The 26,475-nt window shown below is 39.1% G+C and overlaps 2 protein-coding genes across 5 annotated transcripts in view; both read left to right on the top strand.

Annotated features, from left to right (window-relative positions):
• The window catches only part of LOC109955553 (uncharacterized), a 19,859-nt gene extending 4,909 nt beyond the window's left edge, over positions 1-14,950 (top strand). For 2 of the 4 annotated variants that reach the window (XM_020591825.1, XM_020591827.1), the window contains exons 3-10: positions 1,208-1,459; positions 1,606-1,734; positions 2,384-2,428; positions 2,606-2,688; positions 2,813-2,909; positions 3,060-3,151; positions 5,792-6,011; positions 14,277-14,950. In XM_020591825.1, coding sequence (XP_020447481.1) covers positions 1,208-1,459; positions 1,606-1,734; positions 2,384-2,428; positions 2,606-2,688; positions 2,813-2,909; positions 3,060-3,151; positions 5,792-6,011; positions 14,277-14,281 — 923 coding nt within the window. In that variant the 3' untranslated portion in view covers positions 14,282-14,950. Of the gene's footprint in view, positions 1-525; positions 747-1,207; positions 1,460-1,605; positions 1,735-2,383; positions 2,429-2,605; positions 2,689-2,812; positions 2,910-3,059; positions 3,152-5,791; positions 6,012-14,276 lie in introns of all 4 variants that reach the window. The other 2 variants (XM_020591829.1, XM_020591828.1) reach the window with 2 other exon arrangements.
• Positions 14,951-17,655: 2,705 nt separating this feature from the next.
• Positions 17,656-26,475, top strand: part of frem3 (Fras1 related extracellular matrix 3) — a 29,332-nt gene continuing 20,512 nt past the window's right edge. Inside the window, exons 1-3 of the mRNA XM_020591753.1 lie at positions 17,656-17,662; positions 19,982-24,910; positions 25,396-25,485. Of these exons, the coding sequence (XP_020447409.1) occupies positions 17,656-17,662; positions 19,982-24,910; positions 25,396-25,485 (5,026 nt within the window). The remainder of the gene's footprint in view (positions 17,663-19,981; positions 24,911-25,395; positions 25,486-26,475) is intronic.

The raw sequence follows: 26,475 nt of genomic DNA, 5'->3' as shown, positions 1-26,475 counted from the left end.
CAACAATATTATTATTAATATTTAATATTTAAATAAAATCTACAGGACAACTTTAAAACATGGTATATTTTGAAGCTTTTATACATCATTTCTTTTACAGCATATCAGACAGGAAATAAGTTGAGTTAAAGTTAGAATTGGTTCTGCCTTAAGTAGGAAAAGAAAGCAGCTGACATCTTTTCCCTTAGTCACAGCGACATCTGGTGAGCAGAAACTAAAACTGGCAGCAGTGGAAGAAGTGGACCTGTTTTGTAACCTATTTTGCAAACTCAGTTTCTCAAGAAAGAGATACAACTTGTAATTATATCTTTATAATTCCTTAGAGGAAATAAGTTGAAACCTAAACTGACAAATGAATCCTAAATATTAGATGCTCTGGCAGATAATAAAGCTGCCACAAAAGGACATATTGTTCACTAAACCTAAGGTTTACAGAGAAGCTAAGAATATTTGCTACCTCATGTTGTTCTGTGATCAGAGTCAAGTGTGAAGCAACATATAGGTTGTATATTTCCTCTCACTTAGCACCATTTGAGCAACACTGCATCCTGCTGTGGTCAGAGTCGTTGGTCCTCTTTTTGGTTCCTTAGCATGCAACGCTGTGAGGCATTCAGAAAGAGAACTGGCATTTGAAGGCATCACCTTGTGGAAGAGAGTGCTGATAATATATCATCTTTGTAAATTTTCTTTACCTGCCATCAAAGGACTTATAATGCCATCAGTCGGTCCCGCCTTCTTGATCCTGGGTAAGGCTCCTTATACTGTATGTTTACACGTATGAAAATGTACATAATTTCACTGTATTAGTCTTTAATTTTATAAGTGTTATGTTTGTTCTCCATATAAAAGTAAAACATTTTTCTGAAAGCCCTGTGCCTCAAAAATTTTCTCTGGGTTCAGGTAATACATTGTTGATAATAATAGTGAATTAAAAACAATTAATATAAATGAAAAATGTGTTAAAAATGATTAATAATGTATGAAAACCTAAAGCCAGACTGCTTTATGCTGTACTTGAAACACTGCATGAGTAAGGTATTACTAAGTAAACAGGGCCACACCTTAATATTTAACAAAGTAAATTTGTTAATCCACAGTGAAGGTTGTTGAATTTTTAGACCTACTAACGAAGGTTTCATGCTTAAATATTGGTATTTTGTGTTGAATGATCAGATAGTGTTGAAAAGTGTTGTCTTGTCTCCTGCAGGTTTGGTTGTGGCTTCTGCTGTAGCAAATCAAACAACAGATAGTAACGTGAACAAAGAAAACCTCAGCAATAATTCCAGCAATGTAACGCACCCTGTCACCATCACCACTACCAGTATCACTAATACTGCTACCACCAACATCACCAGCTCCAACGACACAGGCATCTTCCCCGATAACTTTGCTATCACCGATGACACGAACATCACTGATGTCAGCAGCACCACAAATCCCTCGACCACAAGGCAGGAAGGTGAAAGCTGTTATTCAAACAATTTTTAACCTAGTATGTGAACCCATAAATGTTGGTTTCACCAAAAACAGCTCTGTCAGAGATTGTTTTCTTTATTTTTATGATTGTGCCTGTTTGTATCACCTGTGGATTAACATGCTCCTCAGATTCAGATGATGAATCGTCGAATGGTGGCGAAGGCGTCTCCCAGAATGCCACAGTGTCCGTGACCACACCCGCACCCTTTACTTCACCTAAAAGCAAAACTGCCACTAGCACAACTGACAGGAACAAACGTGAGTTACAAAGCATTTTAGCATCTTTCAGCTCATTTTGATTTTACAGCCCAGACCATTTACTGTTTAGATTCACTCATGGCCTTCACCAACCTCCAGTCTCACTGCTTTTAGTTAAAAAGCTCTGATAAACCCATTATAAAATGTCTGCTAAGTACTAGGTCTGACAAAGTTAGCAGGCAGCTAGTGGATCATTTAGTAGCTGCAAAGCTGGATGCTTCCCTCAGGAGTTGGTAGAGTCCAAGTTAATACTGAACTTACATTCATCACAAAACTGAGCCGTAAATGAATTCAGATATTGCTGTATGTTTGAATGTGTGATTAGACTATTTTTGTTTGCTCTATGTTTGAATGTGTGATTAGACTATTTTTGTTTGCTCTATGTTTGAATGTGTGATTAGACTATTTTTGTCAACACAGCCATATAAGTATTTTGGGTGATATTTAATTTATGTATTTTCAGTTCCTCTACAACAAAATGGCCAAAATATCTGTTAATTCTGCTTTAAACCACTTAAATGCAATTTATAATGGACTGAAGTAGTTCTAACTCTTTTATTAAGTATCAGATTTCTACTTGCAGTCCAACTTCTTATTCCATTGACACTGTTTGAAGTAAACCTTTCTCTCTGTCTTTTTTTTTTAATAGACACCACCACCTCCCCTGCCCGCCGAGGATCAGGTGACACCATTGGTGAGTTGCATTTAAATGCACATCTTGGATGATCTTAATCCACCATGTATTTTGAAGGCGTAACCATACAATAAGTATAGGCACCCACAATAGATTATTTTGTCTGGAGCCACATTGCACATCAACAGTCTTAGCAAATGTGTTCCTCTTTGTAAACATGACTATTACCTCTTTCAGGCATTAGCATCTTAGTTGTGATCATCGCCGTAGCTGTTGTATTTGTAATTGCTTGCTGCTTTCTACGGAAGAGGAGAGAAAGGGTGAGTAGAGTCCACTACCGCGCTAGAATAACTCACCATGATGCCCCATAACTTAATCACGTTTGTTCAGATAGTTCGAGAACTGCTCTGAACTGATTGTGTTTTGAATCTCCTGTTCCTACAGCGCTACTCTGTCGACCTCACTTCCAGACCAGATGAAGCCAACATCCCTCTTAGCACCGTGGAGCCTGAGCTGCATATAGACAGTGTTTCTCAGAACGGTCATTTGAACACACACCCATGTCTATCAACAACAATATTACAGAGAATACCTGTCCTTAAAAAAAAATACATTCTGCATATTTTTAACAGATTGTGTCATATTGTTATTGCAAAGATGGTATAAACCCTGATCATTGTACAATTTTTAGGTCTGCAAACTTTTGAAAATACAGCAACCACTAAAAAAGAGTCACAAGAACCAGAGGCAAAACCAGAAGTGCAGGAGGAGCAGAAAGGTGAGAACAAATGTGTCTGATCAGTATTTTCCATTCTATCAGTAGACCTCAGAAGAGAAAGGAAGGATATTTGTTATAGATCAAGTTTTTTAATGTGGTTTGTGGGCTAATCTTTTTCCTTCCTGTTTTATAAGAACAGTTAAACTGAATAAAAGGAACAACAGTTTATGACAGTTCTCTGCACTATACTGTATACTAAGTCTGAGATGTTGTGAGATTATGTGAATGTCCAGAGTCCTTCAGGAATAACCTACAGAATATGGAAATCTTAACTTCATGACAGCCTAATACAAATATAAAAATGTTTAATCTTTATCATATGTTAAAGAGCTTTGTCAAATACACTCACTGGCCACTTTAATAGGCACGCCTGTACAACTGTTTGCACTTCAATGAAATTGTCATAAATGTAAAAATTCGGTCATATGTTTATTATTGGGGTCGTAGTTAAAGGTGGTGTTGTACTGGACTACATTAGATTCAGAGGTCTCTATATTTTTGGCCTGCCTAGTTACATTATATGAGAATATAATGAATGAATATGAATATAATGTAGTACAACACCACCTTTAACTATGAGCTCAGTATGACAGTTTTACCAAAAACAAACATTTTCAGCTTCATAAGCACAGATTTTAAGGACTAAGTGTTGCATTGAAGTGCGTACAATTGAACAGGTATACTTAATAAAGTGGCCAGTGAGTGTATAAAACCAGAGTGTGTTCATGAATTGACTGTCACCACAGTTTCTGTGAATTTTATAAAAAGGAAGTCTGACATATATGGCAGCCTGACTCACACAGGACACATGTAAATGAGCCCAGATCAGTTAAGGACTTCAACAGAAAATGATAGATGTGATGGAAAGTGTGAGCAAACTGTTTCCTAGTTTGAAGGGAGGAAAAAAAAATTTAAAAAGTGTCCTGCAGTACTCATGTGCACCACTTGATGGAAATCAAAGTCAGGTTAATACGTTACAAGCCTCTTCACTTCGACTATAACGCAGCTGGCATTGGGGGTTTGTTAAGCAGATTGTAATTTTTCCATATAGTGTCAGTGAGTGTGGTTTAAATTCTATTAAAACATACCAAAGCCTTTGTGCTTATACGCAGCTGGTCATAAAATAAGTTACTATAAATAACAAAGCCAAAATATAGGACTACATTAGCTGTATTTGTATATACACATTGTATATTTTATGCTACATTTAACTAAACATTCGGTGCCATACAGTACAATGTATTCCAGCAAGTAGGCATAAATGCTTATTCTTGTGTTATTTTTTACCTTTTTTTTTTTTGTCTGAGAATCTGAGAACATATGAACTGCTCCTGTTTTTCTCTGAAGTCCCCCCCCAGTTGAAAGGTAAAAGCTGTAGTCATGTCTGAGCCTGTCCCTCTGTCTGGAGGCACACCTTGTTTAAACGGACAGGGCTGATGACCACTTTGAAAAGCAGCTACTTTTCAAATGATTCTGTCCTGCTTTTGGCAAAGAGTTAATGAAACTGTCAGCAGTAAAACGGTGTTTATTACCACTGTTTTGATTCTACTCGAGGACATCAAATTAGCCGACGATGACTGTGTGTCCAGTGAACACAGAAGAAACCAGTCGTACATTTGGCAAATTGTGGATTAAAAAAACTGCTGTGACAACAAATTTCCTCTGAAACTAATCCTCTCTAGTGCCTATTACAACTATTCACAAGCAAGACAAGACAAAAACAACTACATTTCTGATTAACAGAACCTCAAATGACCAAATCAGATAAGCATAGTAAGTGTTACTGGAAAACTTGGTATCTGGTAAGAGGAAACTGAAAAATGAACCTGTTCTTTTTACTTTACTTAATAAGGAAATGTGTCTTTGAGATTAAAATACCTTTTGTTCCTGAGACTTGGCCAAGAAGGAGATATAATAACAGTGTTCTAGTAATAAAGACCTCATAAACATGTTTAAAAAAACACTGCTATCACTATGGTTCACATGTAGGTATTTCCAAAAACCTCTCCAAATAAATGACCAACAGTAATATGTCGTGTGTGTAAATACAGCAAACATATGGATGAGTCTTCTTTGTGATTTAGGTGATGGGATGGATGTAGTTTTGCAAACTGAAAGAAACACATTTGCTTTCTTTTGCGAATTAATGGGACTCCTTCACCGGACTTCATAAACCATTAAGAATTATAAAAGGTGTGATCCATCCTATACTAGCGGGTGCATAGGGTGAGGTTACGAAAAGCAGAAGTGGAAGTGAGTTTTTCTTGGTGGTGTAAATTATGATTGGTTGAGGAAGGGGTGAGTGCTTCGGGCGTGCCCTGACTTCAGATTGAAAATCTCCTATATGTGGCAGCTAAGAACACATCAAGTCAACAAGCGAACCCTCAATGTCATAGAAGTTCAAAATGATAAAGAAATGTCCCACCGACATTGCACAATTCATTTATTGCAGCTTCCTGTTACAATGACATGACATGAATGTTGGGTTTTTCTCAGATATTCCAATATGAGTCAAGCTATGTGTTAATTTGTCTACATTTTCTTTCCATTTTTATTTGTTGCATTAACTAGATTTAAAATAAAAAAAAATCACCATTAATATTTCACTCAAAAGGCTATGTGGTTTGCTTTTGTTGTCCTTCACAGCTGATAAATCTGTTGTTGATCCCAGCGCTGAGTCTGCAGCTCCACACAGCTCTGAGTACAAACCCAAACAGGTTGACGCTGAACAGAGTCTTCCTGCGCCTGTGGAGCTGAGCATGGAGGAGAAAACTGATGACGAAGGCATCGTCTCCAACAAGACCTCAGTGGAATCGCTGAAGGAGAAAAACGAGAGCAGCAACAACAAAGCTGGCTTGACAGGAGGTTTGTATTTTAGGTTTGTCTCCTTGAAGGACTCATTCTCATGCTTTTTGTTATATTCACAAACATTTCACAGTCACACAGTTTACAGCATACTCATCTACCACTGTGTCTTCATCCACTCAGCTTGGAGACGAGCCAGAACTAGATTACATGTGTTGAGTTTACAGAAGCACTGTGTGGGAAGTTGTGTTGACAAAACAGAGGCTGTTTATTTGCTCTTCATATCAGAGCGCCAGTTTAGTGTAATGTGCCATTTCAACACATTTCCTCTAAGCGTGTCTCAAAAACAATAACTTGCAACGATGCCGTCATTCACATTGTTATTTTTATATTGTGTTTGCCATCTTCAGTGTACTTTGAAATTCATTTTCCTCTACAGAGGAATGGCAGTAAATTTCTTCAATCTAACATCTTCAAAGCTACTGAAGCTGAAGCTAATATGAGCAGATGACATAAAGTTGACGTCTTCTCACCGTCTTTTTAGTGCAAAAGTCCCTTTGTGTTTTCTTGCTGAGTTGCAGTGGAGGGATAGCAACAGGGAAGTAGGTGGGCTCCTAAAAAGAAACCCAGTTGATTTGGCTTACACTCACTCCTGAAGTCTCATATGATCTTTAGATAAACCTCGTGATGCAGGGGGGGAATATGATCACTTCAGAGGAGGAGGGACACTTACAGTCACCAAAAACTCCTTCACTGTACATACATGTACCAGTATTGTGTTAGAATAGACTTGGAAAAAAGAAATCAAAACCTATCCTGCTTGCATCCTGAACTACAGGTCCACAGACCACATATAACCGCTGGGAGTGCTGTGTTATAGCTTCCTATCCTGAATTAACATATTAAAAATAGAGGAGTCAAAACCATGAAATCTAAAATCGTACGCTGTGCTTGTGCCAAAAATTGTAGATCACATGGATAGCCTGGCATCCTGTACTTTAAAAATACACACTATTGAAGCTGAATCCAGACCTGAGCCTCACTGGAAGAGGCAGTGTCACAACATACAGTATATCATCATTTCAAACTGCTTTCTGATGATTTTATACATTTTTGTGTGTTATGTAGTTATAGGTCTGTTGAAAAAATAACATCAACTGCATCATACTGTCTCCGTTATAATTATCACATGACCAAACGTTCACATTTAGGCAATGAGACATGATAAGCCTTTCTCCTCATCTGTAGGTCTACTGTATATGAACTAAATACATTAATGTAACTGGAAATCGTGTTTGGCTTTATTCCTTTTCTCTTTCTGGTCCCTCCCGCTCAATCTACCATTGATGGATGAGATCTTTTCACACGAGTAGTAACATGAGTCTTCTCAGCCTAATCATCATGTACTTCAAGATGTAAGGCGCCACACCTGCACCTGCCCTGTCTTTCTCTTCCTATCTTTGTAGAAACACTGGGGGCCAGAGCCCAGGGCCTGAGGAATTCACATGCCTCTTAGCAGCTGATGATAAGCTCACATCTGTAAAGCTAACCGAGCAGTGTTAGCAGTGACTCTTCTCACAAAAACACCAGCTTGACAAATCCCAAGCAATTCAGCAAAGTCAGAGAGTTTTAGAGTTTATTTCTAATTATCTGTCTATATAGTAAGAGAACAACTATAAACGGAGAAAATAAGCTATTTCACTAAAATATGCTTCCATTCAGGCCATGTCACAGGAAAACCACAAGTCCTGTTAGTAACATTACTGGTGGCTCCATTTTATTCAAGTGTGCCAGTGACGCCAAAGAAGCAACAAAGGACCCTGAAACAGAAGCACCTGTATGGAATTCAGCCATCATCATTTTTTTTTATTTACACCTAAGCTTTTCCTATTGCGACATGTCAAAATGTGTGCTGTGAAAAAATTCAGTTTTTAATGTGTAACATTTGCATCATTTAATAATAATATTTACTCTACACAGCACCTTTCACACAAAGAGAAAGTTAAATGAGCATTATTTTAGGATTTAAAGTGAGTAAACATCATTACTTGTTAACTTTTGAACAGAATAATAATCTTTCAAAAGAAATCTGAGGGATTTGTGGGCTGTCTTAATACCAGTATCTGATAGCATGTAACATAATAGTTGTGCAAAACCTGATGCTACTGTCTTTTTTGGGGTCCACAGTCTTTAAGTGATTTTTAAACTGTATGTAAAAGATAATACCTTTATAAACAACTGAATCTTTTCACACTGTGGCTCACATGACTATATGGCTACTTACTGTGCATAATAACACAATGAGAACTCACTGTAAACAGTAAGTAATGCCATTTGCAAAAATGGCCCACAAAATTAAAAAGTGAGCTCTTCACTCGTTCACACCTGGTTTGGGAAGTGATGAGCAAGCTGGAAACTGAAGTTGAAAGGCTGTTCATCCTACGACGGAGAATAATGTATATGAACCGACGGGTCATAAACTAAACAAGCATAATTAGACCTGCAACTTCACTGTGTTATTTCCCAGCCAGAGGTCAGCTTTCATGTTGATGACTAATGTTGCAGGAAGCTTTCTGTACCGCCTGGGATTTCACAGGGAGCGGGAGGCAGGTGAAACAGAAAAGCTTGGTGTCAAACTGAGATTTAACTGTGTGAGACAAATGGAGCTAGTAGTTAACCAGAAGCAGCTTGTTTTATTTGAGGAGACTTATTGGAAGGAGTTGCTTCAGAGACAGGTCACAGAGTTGATAAGGGTCAGTGGATCTGAAGCTGAAGTGTAGTTTATCTCTCATGAGCCTTTGTGTGTGGCAGAAATGTTATGAAAAACCATAAAATATGTATATAGTTATTAAGCTTTTTTTAGCTACGTCTCTTTTTTGCTCTTCCCACTGATAGCAAAAGTCATTTCCTTGGCCATTATTGCAGGTTTAGACACAGACGTACGATGGGCAGAATGACAGTGGTGGATGTGGTGAATACAGGATCGCTGTCTCAGTAATAACAGTGAAGGAGAGCTTCCTGCCTGTAAGGTTTGATGTGGTTCAGTCTTGCAGGTTGGCCATTACACCTGGCTGGCTTTACGGTAGGGAGGGACTGTTGCTAAGCACAGACGGACACTCCCTTCACACCACACTAAGGAAACAGCTGGTGGGTGCTGTTTTAGGTCTCCTACTCCTGTGTACGGAGGAATGGACTTAAAGTTTTGGTTCAAAAATTGGAAACTAAAACTCACGTTTGCAAAGTGACAATAGCAGTTTGACTCGTGTCTTCAAAGGGCTACGCCTGCAGTATTTGCTGAGCATGCAGTTTTGAGGCAGACGACAGTGTCTATTTTTCCATGTGAAGAACTTGTTGACTTTGATGTTCTGGCTTAGACCTCAAGATTTAATAAGCTCCTTTATGAATGTACAAAGGTGGACCTTGCACCTGGACACTGCATTGTTTTGTTAAGCTCCAGGTATATTCTTGGGTGAATATGCTGTGATGAAATGTTGACCTATATTCTTTCAAAGCCTCACTTTTAAAAAATTAAATAAGACATGAGATATCCAAAAGGAATGTTCTGTTAGGGTACAATCACTAGTTTCATAAAAGCATCACTTTGATGCTCTCTCATTCAGTGTTTTGGGATAGGCAGTGATCCTCAGACACACCTTCATCCTGGCAAACACACACCAGCAGGCATTCATAAAAAGGCATGTATTTGGTCTGGAGTGTTTTCACATTATTAGTGTAAACCTACAAAGCTTTGTAAGGCAATAAATACATCTGGGCCTCTAATGTCAGCTCTGTCTTCAGATTCATTGGGAAGGGTCTTCTGCTAATGATTAAACATTTTTTCTTTATGGCAACAAAGTCTATGTTCATATAAGACTTAATTAATTCAGTTAAAATTTCCTCATGTGGAAATCATTTCCTCCACCAGAGTACAGCATATTTCGACACAAATAAGGCAACATACTCTATAACAACATCAACATTTTTAGTGATGCCAGCAGAACTGTATTTTTATATTTATGTCTTAGCAACACAAACAGCAGCAGGTATGAACAGAACTGTCTGAAGTGCAGCTTGCATGTTCTGTGGCAGAGGTCAAGGTGAACACAGGCAGTTTAATGTTCACTTGATAAAGCTTTAATGTGTATATATGAAAATGAATAACTATTAGTCACATTAATTGGGGAACATAGAAGTAAAACTGGACTGAGAATTATATGTGCTAGCTTCTACTGAAAAACTATCAGTGAAACATGTCTTATATGGAAGCAATAGTTGTAGCTCTTAAAGAAATATTTAAACTTAGTTTAGTATAAAGACTGGCAGCAGTTATTTTAACCTTTGTCCAGAAGGTGAACCATACAGTTTTACCTCATCACTGTGAGGTTGATGATTGTGGGTTTTGGAATGTTTTTATAAACTTTAACTTTGATTGGTTACTTATTTGTTCATAAATATTTAATGTAATGGAGAAATGTTTCAGATTCAACATCATGTTTTTTGGGGGGCTTTGACCTGAAGAAGAATCTGTGGCAGAAACAGAGCTGTTAATAGTGCAACTTGAATAGTGTTCAGTTTCACTTGTAAAAGGTTTAGTGTAAGTAAAATATGTTTGCTAGTCATTCCAGGCATACTCTGCAAGTGGCGTTTATAAAATTTAAAGAGAGTAAATTTGACAGTAGTGTCTGAGGATACGTATTAGAAAATATGTCAAGAGACAGTTTGTTTTTAAACTGGGCCTTTTCTGTGGTAGTGTGCATGTGTAAAAAATAATCTAAGACAATGACAAATGAGGTCAACTTGATAGTCTTTAAACTGAAACTAATTCAGCATGATGTCATTACAGATTGATACCTACTGGTGTCTGTACGCTGTATTGAACTTCGCACGTTAGCTTCCTGTGTCAAAACCATACGGTGTATTAATCTTCCTTATGTGGTCCCTTTACCTCCAGTGGTTCTGGGTCAAAGTCCTTTCGAAAGGTCATAGGTCAGACAGTTCTAATTGAAGGGTACACAGTAACTGCAGGAGAGTAATGTGGCCACAATGTCAGAGTCAACTGGCCCACATTCTTTGCCTGTTATTGAGCAAGTCCCTGCAGAACTGGATGCGTAGCAGGTGATGTGAAGCCCAAACCAGGATTCATTTCAACAAAAACAACTGCACATGACAGAACCTGAAAAAATGGAAATATTTTATGAGAAACATAGAGGGAGACATGAAAAACTGCCTTTTAGCTGGCTGGCCTTGATGTCACCTTACAGTGGGTTTCTTTCTCCAGGATACGTTTTATTTTTGTTATTTTTAAAAGACTTCTTACTTATGGCCTTACCTACACCAGTTTATTTTAGGCTAAATAGGCTTGACCTTCACTATTTACACCATAGATATTTTACAATAAAGCCGTCACATTTTATATATTCTTCCTTTGTACTTTAATCCATACTTTGGCAGTTGGCCTGCTGCACATTTATATGGCCTAACATAGTAGTGCATGGTATCACACTATGCTGCATGTCTCTCAACAATGAAAACAGAGGAGGGGAATGACAGTGAAAACAGTCTGTCAGAATAAAGTTAGCACTCAGTCAGTCAGCGTGTCAAGCTGCCTCTACTCTGCCTACCTACCACTGCTCTGATCTTTTTTGCAGCTTACCTTGTAGAGGAAACAGCTGTCCAGTTCATCCTGAAGTAATGACAACTTGCTGTAGTTTAGAAATTTGTCACGATAGCTGATGCACAGGCGTTCTGAGCTTAGTGTATGTTGCTGGTTTCCTGGGGGCAGGGTTAAGTAAATGTTAACATGATGCTGCAGAGATTGGAGAAATCCGTTATCTCTTGATCTGTCTTCACCCAAAAATAGGTCGGCAAGCTCCACAACAACTTATTTAATGGTTCATTTGTAGATTTGTAAGCTTGAATATGCATCGACAATCTAGCATATTTGTCCTGATTGAAATTTTAGAATTCATACATCATTTAAACCACTGTAAAAGTAAAAAAAAAAAAAAAAAAAGGCTGTCAACAGCCACGCTAATGACTCTGTAAGGCCGTACTCAGACACAACGCTGCTGAGAGCTGCGTAAATGCTTGCATGACAATGACAAATGACATTGTTAACACACTGAAATTTTGACCTGATGACAGATTATCTGTGTAAACTGGTGTTTCAGTGACTGATCAAACCGTGTGAGGGATAGGCTATTGCATGAAGCATCCAACAATAAACACATTGTTCAGAAAACTACACAAAACGGCAAGTATAAAGTTTACCAATTTACATAAAAAGAGGCCTGGTGAAAATCAACTGATTAAAACAAAATACATTTATTTGGATGAAATGGGGTCTAGCATGTTTAACATAGACCTGGCCCCAATACTGTTAAAATGATTGCACAGTAGCGACTAAGAAATGTGCTGATACAGGGCTGCATGAGTGCAAGTGTTGTGGGGGAGATGCCTAGATGCTAGCACGCCTGGTCAAGTCAGTTTTTATTTGTATAGCCCACTATCATAAATCACATCTTTGCCTCAAGAGGCTTTAAAATCTGAACAACACTGTCTGTCCTTAGACTTTTCAGTCCAGTAAAAGAAAACTCTCCACCTAAAAAACCCGTTAACAGAAAAAAAAATGTAAGAAACTTCAGGAGGAGTAGCAGAGGAGTGATCCCTCTTCCAAGATGGACTGACATGCAGTAGATGTCATGTGTAGAGAATAAAAATGGCTAAAGCCTTAAATTTTAAAAAGATGAACACAACATGAGGATATAGCCACTTTTATGACTGCAGCCTAAATCCCAATACAACTGCTGCTTTCAGTGACTCGTGACTCCCCCACAAGGCAAACCCCATGACATCCACTGTTGCAGGGACAAGTTCCTCCCATGTTGTCGTCTCCAGGCTAGTGTAGACATTCCTGGGCTGGCTTTATGCAGTTGGCAGGGCTGCTGTGATCAGGAAGCCTGAGGACAGATGCACATTCATCCATCTGCTGCTATCTCCACTGGCTCCACATTCCTCGGGCAGTGTCAAACCTTCACACTTGCACACTGGCTTTATTGCTGTCTGTCTGTCATCATTCATGTCCAGTTTATAGTGGGCTACTGGGCTCAGGTGGAAATTTGGATGATACTGAGTGAAAGTTCCTAAAAATGATAAACCTTGAGTTTCCTTTCATGTGATACAAGTTGATGTGTGGATAATGTTGGAACATTGTTGAAACAACCAAGAATTGTTTTGAAAACTAAGCATCAAGCCTGAACATGTTCCACACTATATTAAGCCACCAGGCATTGATCAGTACAGAGTGACAGATGGCTTTGTTCAGGACTAATCCAGTGTTGACGCTCTAAACTTAAAGGGGATGGTAGTTGTTCATTACACAGTCAATGCGTGGCTCTTTTAGGGAGCAGTGTACTTCCTACAGAGGAGAGATAAATAAAATTGAAGGGTGCAACTCAGCTTATGTATGATATGTGTTTTTGCACATGCTACTTTAATGTCACCTTGAGCTCAGACACAATAGCTATTAAAGATGTCATGTTTTTCTGAAGCAAAAACATCAAAAATGGTTTTCACAAAGTCTCATTGTTATACCTGAATGGCATCTGTGAGTTTTCTATTTGTGTGTGACTAAGAGAGATGAACATCTTTGCATGGGATTCTGTTGAGCATTTTCTTTCATGCTACTAAATCCCCCTTGGAATGCACAGTCTTTCAGCAGCCAGGTTTCACTATAGTGACAGACTGGTCTCCACAGATCCCTATCTGTCCCTGTGGCTTGGTATAGGCTAGTAGCCCCAGCAGTCACATTACTGGCCTGAAACCAAACTCTTTTATATTGGATGCAGGTCAGATGAACTCAGATCAATTTTAAAATGGGAAGCTGTGAAAACAAAGCAACTCTTTGACAGAATCCTTTGGGTTTGAATGATTGTCAAATTGCAATACATCAGTAGGCTCTAAAGCCTGTTGAAAAGCATCAGCCATGAACCCATGGTTGTAAAAAGACCATTAAGGGAAGTATAATTACATCTTCAGGAGAATTCTCCCAGTGCTTCTGTAATGTCTGCCTCAGGGACGATGCTGGTTTTTGCAGCCACTTAATAATTAAACATAAATCACATCAATAGATGTGGAGCTGGATAATGTCAGCAATCTTGTCCTTAAAACAGATGTTTCTACATAGAGGACAAAGGTCATGCCACATAAACCTGACTGAAGCAGAAGTTACAAGTGTAAAAAGTAGATGATTGCAGGATAAATGTGTGTGTGTGGGACAGGGTACATTGTTTTCACGGTTCTGTGCCTTTTGCTTTCGTTTTTCAGACTGAAGACTCGTCAGGTGAAGTGACCACAGTGGAAACTGTGAAAAATATTTGCTCTCCTGTCGGAAGGTAATTTGTTGTAACACAGCAGCTTTTTCAAAACTAAATGTCGGGCTGAGCTCAGCTTTTTATACATTTTACTCATCACTGAATTTTAATCAAAAGTGTTTTGAAAACAAGATTTACTGGATTTATAGACTAAATGTTAATTGGTTTGGTACAATTTTGCTTTAATATAAAAGTTTTTTTTTAATTATTATTATGAGTCACCTTATTGATGGTGATTTAAGTGTACATACATGAACATTGTTATATTTCAGTGTAAGTATAAATACAAGCATTAGCAGTCAGTATGCACTGCCATTTCCCTATCGTAGCTTTAAATATACAGTAGGCTTGTAACCTTTTAGTCTAAAACTGCTCTTTACACATTATTTAAAGTTCATGGCAAAACATTACAAGGGCTTTTTCATGAGTATTTTTGGTACATATTTGTAAAATATGATATGATATATAAATAAGCAAGATAGTATAGGTTTGCCAGATTTAAATCACTGTTCTTGTATCTGTTTAAGAAGCAATGTTTTTATTATAGATGCTGCATTTTGCTTTTTCATTTTATCAGTAGTATTAAAGTGTCTGTTATGCTAAGAAAGTGCTATGATGTGAATGTCATTTGAGTGTATTAAATAAAAGTATTCTAACTCTGTCCCACATGTTTTTGGCATTATCTGCCATTAGTTACAGTTGGTCTTGATCGGTTTGGGGTTTGCAGCTAGCATTTGCCCATCATGCTGTATCTCGGCTGCTCATTACCAATGGTTCTTCAGACTGCCCCTGACTTGTTTTACTCAAAGAGCAAACATGAGTTCCGGCTGCGAACACATTTAGTCTAAGGTGGTCATGTTAAAGGACAGGAATCCCCTGACACTGCCACACACATTCCTGAGCCGGGAACCAATGTTGTCTAGTAGTGAATGTGTAGTGTAGTGTAGCGTAGTGTCACTGGTGGGGCTAATAAAACTTTAAACATGGACTCGGATAGAAAAGGCATGTTTTCAAGATGCTATACCTTAAATGTGTCAGTGTTGGAGTTCATCACTAAAGCAACACCCAATTTATATATATACGGCTTTAGCCTCCTGTTCAATTTTCTAAGGCATATAATATTTTATTTCCATCTACAGTGATGGGTTGCCCAGTGTTTGGGTCTGATCCAGGTGCTATATCCAGCCTGTTTCCATGGGCTTCCGCTCTTCTTTGAAAACAAGTGATAGCACCAGCCTATATCAATCTGCCCACAGGATGTTTTAATCCACCATTAAGCAGATGAAATGTTGCACTGAGCCTGTGGTGCAGCAGTGATGGCAGGAGCGGTTCTAAAATTTGTGCATGTACCCCATCAAACCTGACCGCAGTCATGGACACCCTTGTCAAACCATCCAGTGCAGCAGAACACAAACTTCTTCCTCCACCGAACTGGATTCAAATGTCTGAGGTCTCAGTATCCCCTATTTATATACTGTGTATATTTACAACAGGCCGGATGATTAGGATACTAGCAAGTACTGCAAGAGCAAAGAGAATGTAGGGGAAATCTTCTTTGGCTATTCTAAGAAAACAAGGAGTTTATCCAGGGTGAGCCACCTCTCTGATGGTGAAGTGTGTATTCATATAATCTGTCAGAGCTGCTTGACACATTTTGCTGTTGTTCCTTTAACTTTTTTTCTTAATAAACTTTGCTTAATCAGGTACAGCTGACATCTCCTTTGCAAGAGACACTTGAAAACAGCAGGACAATCATTATATACAAACCAAAAACAACCAAGAAAACATGTAACTGAAAACACAAGCGCATAAAAGCACACCTCTAAATGTTTTTGGTTGAAAGTTTGAAATCATCACAATTAGATGTTCAAGATTTTTTGCATTTCATGTTTTTTTATATACTGTAAAAGGCTCTTTGTTGCAGGTCAGTCAATGTTTCTGGTCCATTAAAGACAAAATGTGTTATGAACACACGCAGAATATGAAGAATGATCAACAGAAATGTTGCTTTTTATGAAGTGAAAACATCCGTTAATGCTTCTGTCAGTGTGATAATTTGTGGAATGTTATAATGATTTAAGTTTATTAAGTCATATTTTCAGTGGTGGAAGAAGGACTAGTAGCAATACCACAGTGTACAAATATTCTGTTAGTAAGTAAAACTTGTGCACAGAAAATGTTACTTACAGTATGTAAAGGTACAAAATTATTAAAATATAAGATAAAAGTACTCATTATGCAGAATGGCACATTTTATATTTCTTCATGTCCTATTATGGGATTATAATTATTGATGCATTACATCACATTTAATGTTGCAGCTGGTAAAGGTGGAGCAAATATTAATTACTTTAGGACTATATACTAATTTGAATTACTGCTGGGGAGCTTGTGAATTTCCCACTGAGAATCTGTTAAGTCTTATGATGAAGCTATATTTTATTTACATGTATTTTGATACCTTATTTTAAAGTTATAAGGTACCAGCAAAGTTATCATCACAACTATCTCTACTACTTTCAAGCACTTCTGTCCACAAATGTGGTGTTAAAGTAAATGGACCACAAAAATGATGGTGACCTGGACCTGAACGCAGCTAAATCTTGACAAATGTGACAACTGCACTGAGGGAAAAGAGAGCAAATCCTGTCTTACTGGGTGGCTGCTGAGGATACAGTGATGCGATAAATCAAGTCTTTGTTTCCCATCTATTATGAGGCCATTAGTGCCTGCTGTCATCATGAGCTGTCCCCTGGGTGAAGAGTTGATCCAGGCTACCAGGGCCTGGCCTCGACACAGCTTCTCTCTCTGTTTACCCTAGATGCTCATTAAAGGCATGTCATCTTAAATGTCTAAACTGGACAAATGCAAGCTACTGACTAAATGAATGCTTGACAACTGATGTATTCAGTATCTAGTTTCCACTCACTTGTGTCAAGAGGGGTAGCACCGTTTCTCATTTTCATGCCCCCAGAGTCTATATAAAAAAAAAATCTCCCTTTCTTACAAGAATTTTGATCCAAACACATATGATAAGTCTCTATTTTAAACCCGTGGGTCTTACTATTTCACAGTACACTTCCTCACCATTAGATGAATGTGAGTGAAATCTGGCAGTGTAAAAGTCTTGCTGTGTTTGTTTCTATAGTTGCACCCTGCAATGTGTGCCCTCTTTTTATTCTTAGCTGGTCAAGTGAGGAGGGCAACATTTATTTAGAGGATGCAAAAAAAGTATGTTGCAGAATGCCTGGATGCGTATGGCATCCCTGCTATTTGCCCCACACTTAAGAAAAGGTTGCTGAGTGGTTCAGTGTTGTCCTTAAGGTGTCATCATGTCCGGTAAACAGAGGAACGCTAACAGGATTATAATTTAAATGGTTGTTTTTAGTGTTTTAAATCAAACCAAATCTATTAATTACTTAAAGGTGTCCTACCATTTTTCTTTGAAAAACTGAGTTTGTCTTGTATTCTTGTGATCATAAACAACTTTTATCAGAGCAAGACATAATGAATTTACAGGTGTATTTATTTATTTTAAAAACATAACTGACTATAAGATTAGTAATGTCCCATGACCACGCCAGTGACAGTAAAATGTAAAAAAAAAAATTCTGAAATTTCAAAGACTGCTGTAGAAAGCACAGTGTCAAAATGTTTGAGCAATGCACACATATCGCTTCATCGAGTGTCAGCCTCGACTCAAAAGATGATCCATAAAAGGCTACTAGGTATTTTTATCTTAACATGACCTTGTGCACCATACTGAGTACACATACTCACATTCTCGCTGCATCCACTTTGACTGCTGGATTCTCCATGCTGTAGTTCTTTGTCAGCAGCACTGCAGAAAAAGCCTATTGCATACAGTATGTTTTCTTCATTGCTTTCATTGCCAAGATAAAATTTACAATGTTATTTGAACTTCATTTTACATTTTGTATATAGGTTTAGGGTCAACATCATTAGGGTTAAGTCATCATCCTGCATCATATAGTCTAAGTTACTCACTGGCACTTCCATGATAAGATAAGGAATGTTTTAAATCTTAGCAACCTGACAAAACTCTGAGCATTTAAGCAATATTTTCAGTTGTGTAGTTTTTTTTCCTGTGTGTGTGTGAGAGAGAGAGAGAGAGAGTGAGAGACCAAGCAGTGGCCATACACCTGTCCTGCCAGCTGATGCCAGGTTATTGTCCACCACTGTGGACCAAACGACCACTCTGGTGCCACGGTGTCCCACTGACACAACCTCAGATGACTTCTAACTTGTGAACAGACAATATTAGTATTGTATAGTTCAGTTTTGTTACTAGTAATTACAAACTCCTTTACATTTTTCTTCATTGATAAGACCTCAAACCCATGTTTGAGGTCTTGTAACATGTTTAAGGTGTTACATTTTTTTATTTAATTACAAGTATTCTTAAGATAGACCAGAGCAAACAATCAAAATAACCTATTATACTTCAGTTAGTTCAGCTATGTAAGTTCTGCAAAATAAATTCTGCTACACTTGGTTAGTAAAGGAGTGCTGGGATGCCAGATTTGACCTTCGCACAGAGACTTTGCTGGAACTATAATAGGGGATTTCTTCCTTCATTTACATAGTTCCCACCCCTGAAGACCACCCTCATCCCCCTCTAAAGCAGCGTGTGAAATCACACAGGTCAGTGATGATACATAAGAGCATATATCTGGCTTCAAAGTGACTTTTAAAACACTTGTAAAACCATTTGACCAAAATCAACTTAAGCCTAAGCAAAGTGTTAAATATCCACAAATATGGATGTTTATTGCTTTACCTAGTCAGCTTAAATGCACAAGTGGCTCAAAGATAGCCTTATTAATCCATTTTCTCATTGGACAGGATGGATATCATGGACTCCAATAAAGGAAAAAAAACTCAGTATAATGTTCATGTATAATTGCATGGTATTTTCCAAAAGTGCATCTCGGAAAGATCAAGGATTGATTAGCGGTCATATTTCTTTTCAATTTATTAATAAAACAATATGGCCACTCTCCCTACTTACAAATTTTATAATAAATAAACACATAACATACTCACAAACTTTGTCAACTTTGTTAAAATTTAAATAAAACATAGACAATGGTTGTGGCAGCACAGATTTCATTTGATTTGAATAAATTAGTTTTTGCAATGGATTTTACTCCTTTTTTCCTTCTCTCCCTCTCTCTCTCTCTCCTGTGAGGAGAGATGAGTGGGTGTTAGTTGGGGGAGCACTTTGACAGTCTTGTCCAATGGTCCTTCTTAAATTAGCCATGGGGGCAGGAGGCTCCCTCCCTGCACTGACAGAAGGAGGAGCCTGTGCCTGCCACTGTCTACTGTTTCATTATTACCTGCACACCCCTGCAGCATTCACCACACTTGTGTCTCTGTGTGGCCACACAGAAACAGGAAGCAAGACAGTGGATAGACTCCAAGTCCCAAACCATCACAGAGGATTTTCTTTTTTGATGCTTTTTCCCCTCTTGGGAAAGGAATCTGCCTGGTACTGCTGACTTATAAAATATATTGCAAGGCAACTAGCACTGGATATGGCTGGTTGTCTGCAAAGTTCCCAACTTTGTAAAAAGTGGGCACTTTTCACATACCTTTTTGTGACATTTTGTCTTAGCTTCTGTTTTACCTCGGTAGCTTCAGACCCATTTGTTCCAGTTCACCTCTATCGCCACAGATCTGGACCTAATGAAGATAACATCATCATCGCTAACAATGGGATCAGGGTACCTTTTGGGAGGTCAGTGTATCTGGACCCTTTAAATGACCTGGTAACAGAAGTACGTCCTGGTGACCGCTGCCATATCACAGTTTTGGACAATGACCCACTGGCCCAGAAACCTGGGATGCTGACTCCTAAAAAGTTCCCCTGTTCATTTGGACCGGATGAAGTGAAATATACTCATTTTGGATCTCGGAGCCCCAGCAAGGATCGTGTGAAGCTACAGCTTCGCTATGACTCCCAGACTGACACAGTTATCATACCCTTCATGCTGGAAGTGGAGGTAGTTTTCAAGCAGCTTGAGATCCTCATCAGGAATATGCCTCTTAATGTTGAAAAGCTCAGTGGTGACAGCAACCCTATTGACAACAAGGGTTTAGAGTTTTCCTTTGAGGATGGTGTCACTCAGTGTAAGATCACCACTCTAGTTGGCGCTGGAGGTCTTCCCAGGTATGGCACCCTTCTGAATAATCCCAACAATGGCCAAATGGTTGACTGTGATGAGTTTGTAAAACAAGGCATTCGCTACAAGCACACAGCTAAAACTCATTCACCAAACAGAGACTATATTCCAATGATGGTAGAGCTGCAAGATAATGATGGCAGCACTATAATGCAAGAGCATTTTCAAGTGATGGTTAGAATAAAAGAGGGTGCAGAGAATACTGCTCCTAAACCCAGCTTTGTAGCCATGATGATGATGGAGGTTGATCAGTTTGTAATGACAGCTATTACAAATGACATGCTGGCTGCTGAAGATGTTGAATCTAACCCAGATGATTTAATCTTCAACATTACTTCACCGCTGAGCCCTCAGCAGGGCTATATCATCAGCACAGATGATCAGAACCTGCCTATAACCTCCTTTTATCAGAGAGACATCAAAGATCTTAAAATAGCTTATAAACCACCCTCAGAGGACTCAGAAGTAGAAAGGATTTTCCAGCTAGAGTTTGAAATTGTAGACACTGATGGTGCCGTGTCTGATACATTTGCTTTTATGATTGTGGTGAAGCCTATGAATACCTTGGCCCCTGTAGCGACCAAAAATACAGGGCAGCTATTGTTTGAGGGGCAGTCCCGAGCACTCTCCAGCTCCCAGAATTTAGAGATTAGTGATGAGGATAACCTAGAAGATGTGAGAATCACAGTTATTGATGGCTTAAAGCATGGAGCCCTGTCTGTGCTCGGGACTCATAGGAAGTTTTTTACACCAGCTGATCTAGATGCTGGCATTGTGGTGTACCAGCATGATGGCAGTGATACCTATAGTGACAACATTATTTTTCGAATGACTGATGGAAGTAATGAAGTGGAGTTTTTGTTCCCCATCACTATTGCTCCCACTGATGATGAACCACCTATTATCAATGCTAATACTGGTTTGATGCTTTTCAAGAATGAAGTTATGCAGATCTCTCCCTTCATCCTGAGTGCCACAGATATTGATTCAGAAGACTCCACAATTAAATTTATTTTGGAAGAACCCTATTCCACCGTAGGACAGCTCCTGCTAAGGCAAGTGGAGCCTCCCTCTGACCCTTCTCAGTGGAAGTTCAGTGAGACAAATGAGATGTTTGAACAGGTGGTCACTGAGTGGTTTCAGCATGATATTCTTGATGGTAAGCTGTTCTATCGTCATATCGGACCCCATAGCACCACTACTGTGATTGATCACTTTGTCTTTCGAGTCCAAGATGATAATGATCCTCCTAATCAGTCAGGTGAGCACAAGTTCACAATCAAAATCCACCCTGTTGATGACCTCTCCCCAGAGCTTTTCCCAGGCACCACACTTCACATGACAGTTCAGGAATATGAGCTGACACACTTCAGGAAGAAATTTTTGTGTTATACAGATTTAGATTCAGATGACAGGGACCTGAAATACACCATCACAAAACCTCCAACTGACACTGATGAGAACAATCCAGCCCTCTTAGGTGAAATTGTTCTGACTGACAGGCCCGACACTGTAATTACAGAATTCACACAGGCCCAGGTTAATCACCACAAAGTAGCTTACAAGCCTCCAGACCAGGAACTGGGCATCACCCCAAAAGTAGCTCAGTTCACATTCATTGTGGAAGATACGGCTGGTAACACAGCAGATGGACTGTTCACCATTTTCCTAAAGCCAGTTGACAACAAACCCCCAGTGATCACCAACACAGGTTTTACTGTTATGGAAAGAAGTACATATATCATCACTAGGAAGGAGCTGCATGCCACTGACATGGATACAGATGATGAGAATATCATCTTCACTGTGACCCAAATTCCTCGTTTTGGACAGCTGCAGTATTTGGGCATTGATATGTCTAATGGTGAAACTTTTGTACTTGAAGACATAACAAATGGGCGCCTAAGTTACATCCACAGTGGACAGGAGTCCCTCAACGATGTTATCAAGCTTGATGTCACTGATGGCTTCCATGAGGTACCCATCAATATTAAGATCACCATTGAGCCAGTTGATGATGAGACCCCAACAATTATGCTTCCAGCTGGCCTAGTTGGAGCCTCTATTGATGTACTGGAAAATGGGGCAACAGAAATTACAAGCAATGTCATTCAGGGCCGTGATGAAGACACAGATGACCGTATGCTCACTTTTATTGTAGAAGAACCTCCCATGCTAGGTGAAATTTTGGTTAATGGTGCTCCCGCTGAAAGATTCACCCAGGAAGACATTATTAATGGGGTTGTGGTATATGCTCACACATCCGGTGAAATTGGACCGGTGAAAGTACACGACTCCTTTAATCTTACTCTGTCTGATATGTCAAATCAGTGGGTTGTTGGCGGCAACAAGGTTCAAGGTGTGACAGTTCATGTCACCATCCTTCCTGTTGACAGCATTCCACCTGTTGTCAGTGTTGGAGAGCAGTTTGTTGTTGTGGAAGGGGAGAAAAATGTTATTACTCCAGACCACATCCAAGCTGAAGATATTGACACAGCCAATGATGATATTTTGTGCACCATCATTGTCCAACCAAAATCCGGTTACGTGGAGAACATCTCCCCAGCCACAGGCTCAGAGAAGTCAAGAGCAGGGACAGCCATCACTGCCTTTAACATTGAAGATGTTGCCCTTGGTCATATTTACTATGTTCAAAGTATCCATAAAGGTGTTGAACCTGTAGAAGATCGTTTTACCTTCCGCTGCTCAGATGGTATAAACTTCTCTGAACGCCACTTCTTTCCTATAGTCATCATTCCAGCTAATGATGAGAAGCCTGAGATTTTCATTCGTGAGTTTGTGGTCATGGAGGGTATGAGTCTGGTCATTGACACACCTATCCTTAATGCAGCTGATGCTGACATCCCTGGGGATGAGCTGCACTTTGAGATAATCAAAAATCCCAAGCATGGTGCAATAGTTCAACAGCTCAGTACTGGCACTGTCCCTCTGGATAAATTCAGCTTGGAACAGATCAAAGAGGCATCAAACATTGTCTATGAACATGATGACTCTGAGACCAAAGAAGATAGCTTTGAAATCAGGCTTTCAGATGGGAAGCACAAAGTGGAAAAAAAGGTTCTTATCATGATTATTCCTGTTGATGACGAGACTCCAAGAATGGCCATAAATGATGGCCTCGATGTTGAGATTGGAGAGACAAAAGTCATCAGCAACAGGGTTTTAAAAGCAACAGATCTTGACTCTGAGGACAAAGAGCTAATTTATGTTGTGCGTTATGGCCCAGGCCAAGGCTACCTTCAGCGCATCAGCAAGTTTGGTGATGTTTTAGGTAATATAACCCTAGGAATGAACTTCACTCAGGATGAAATTGACAAACAACTCATCCAGTATGTACACATAGGCCAAGAGGGAATCCGTGACCTGTTGAAGTTTGATGTCACAGATGGTATCAATCCCCTTATTGACCGGTACTTTTACATCAACATTGGAAGCATTGACATGGTCTTTCCAGATGTTATCAATAAAGGTGTAACTCTCAAGGAAGGTGGGAAAGTCACACTTACCACTGACCTCCTCAGCACCTCTGATATCAACAGTCCCGATGAATACCTCAGCTTTAGCATCACAAGAGCACCTAGTAGAGGCCACTTAGAGAGTACTGACCATCCAGGTGTTCCCATTTCTACCTTCACCCAACTGCAGCTTGCTGGCAACAAGATCTACTACATTCACACCTCTGATGATGAGATGAAAATGGACAGCTTTGAGTTTGAGGTGACAGATGGTTACAATCCTGTCTTCCGCACCTTCAGAGTGTCCATCACTGATGTAGATAATAAGAAACCTGTGCTGACTATAAACAGGCTGGTTGTGGAGGAAGGAGAAACCAAGCTCATCACACCATTTGAGTTAACAGTCGAGGATCGGGACACCCCAGACACCCTGCTGCGCTTCATAGTCACACAGGTGCCCGTCCACGGACAGCTGCTTTTCAACAATACCCAACCAATCACAACCTTTACCAAGCAGGACCTGAATGAGAACCTTATTAGCTATAAGCATGATGGTACTGAGACTAACGAAGACAGCTTCTCTTTCACTGTCACAGATGGCACGCATAATGATTTTTATCTCTTTCCTGACACCGTCTATGAGACACGCAAGCCTCAAATGATGACCATTTATATAAACACAGTGGACAATGGTGTGCCCCAGATTGTAGTCAACAAGGCTGCAGCCTCACTTAAGGTCCTGCAGACAGGCCATCTAGGCTTTGTGATCACCAGCAAGGTCCTTCGATCAGAGGATCGCGACAGTCCCCAGAAAGTTCTGAAATACAGTGTGTCTGAGGCTCCTCTACATGGCTTCATCATGAACACTGCCCTGGGCAATGACAGCATCAAAACCTTCACCCAAGGTAAGCAAATGTCACACCGTATATTAACACTGATTAAAAGTTGCTGAAATTTGAGGATGAAAGAGTTGGCTCAATTACAGCTTTTTCAGCTGCTCCCAAGTGGCCAAAAGAACTAACACAAATGCAACACTAATACAAAGGTTCATTATCATGTAATGCTCATGTGTAGTAATATTTCCCTGGCATAATAAAAATTATGTATTGCTGATGAGCAAAAGAAGGGTTTTCAGATCAGTGCAAATCAGATATTTAGTCAGAAACTTTGGCATGTTGCAATTAATTGCAAAGAAAAAATAGGATGCCATGTATATTTAATAAAAACCATGCTCATAATCATACTAATGCACATACAGTATAGTTCTGTTAATATTTTTTGTAACTGATCAAATATTCACTTGGCATACTACTTTGAATTATGTCTTCATATGAAAACCTTGTAAAAAAAAAACCTTTCTAGCTAACACTCTGTCTGGTTCTCTATACAGCCGATATCAATGAAATGAAGATTTGTTATGTGCTGCTGGATGGGAGCAACGCCACAAGTGATATCTTTTACTTCACAGTTGAAGACAACGGTAAGAACCCTTTAAACCTTCATACTTGTGTGTAGTGACACCAACCTGGTGCCTATTAGTAATCATTTGGCCAAAAGCTTTTGATAGATTTTATCTGTCTTTTAATGGCTTCTTAAAATTGGAACTTCTGGCTCTCTGTCAGTCTCTCAGGTGTTTGCATCACAAAGACTATAGGCAGTAGGCCATGAGTCCCATCCACTAGAGAGCCGTCATCTCTTTTTGCCCCACGGGAGAGTTTACAAGGTTTAAAGGACATGGGTCAAAGGGGGTTTAAGCACTGACTGCGAGTTGGTAAAAGTGAAGTAAAGTGGGACTGCTGTGTGCTTAAACTTTATTGTTAATGAACAATAGGGTTCTCTCCTTTAGGGTGCGTCTCCATGCTTTCAAATGTTCCCTTTCATTGCCTACCTGAAGTTTATAAATTTTTCTTGGAGTTAGCCTCTCTAAGTTTTGGCATCATAAATATCCATCATTGCCTGTAATTATGTGAGAAAGAACTATTTTATGATTGTATCGATTTAAAGAATAATGGGATTTTTAGTCTCTGATTACCAGCCTACTCAGGTGCTCTACTATCATTTGGTTTTCAGTACAGTTACAGATAAAACCGTCTGCTGTTGTTATCATAAAAAATCTGTGGACATGTTCTTATACTGCTTTTCTTAAAGAATTCTCTTAAATGAATGATACGCATGATACAGACATGACAGTGAGTTACAAAATAAGGTATACAGTTTATAGCTTGTCATCTCTGACTCTTCTAGTGTTGTAAATGTAACAAATGCAAAGCAGTAGACGACAGCAGAGGTCTGATATTTTAACATCAGATACACAATACAAAATGAAGTTTGGAAATGCAATCAATGCAGCAGACCAGGTTTGGTAATTTTGCTGGATTGAGGACTATGTTAAAGTTCATACCACCATCAATGGGAAGACGGCACCAAGAGGGTGTGACGTTTTTCCACATTACTGTCTTTTTGTCAGTAA

This window comes from Monopterus albus, unplaced genomic scaffold, assembly GCF_001952655.1.
Source record: "Monopterus albus unplaced genomic scaffold, M_albus_1.0 scaffold15.1, whole genome shotgun sequence".
Classification (NCBI taxonomy): Eukaryota; Metazoa; Chordata; class Actinopteri; order Synbranchiformes; family Synbranchidae; genus Monopterus; species Monopterus albus.
Note: the sequence above shows the minus strand (reverse complement) of the source record. Positions and strands in the feature narration are given on the sequence as shown.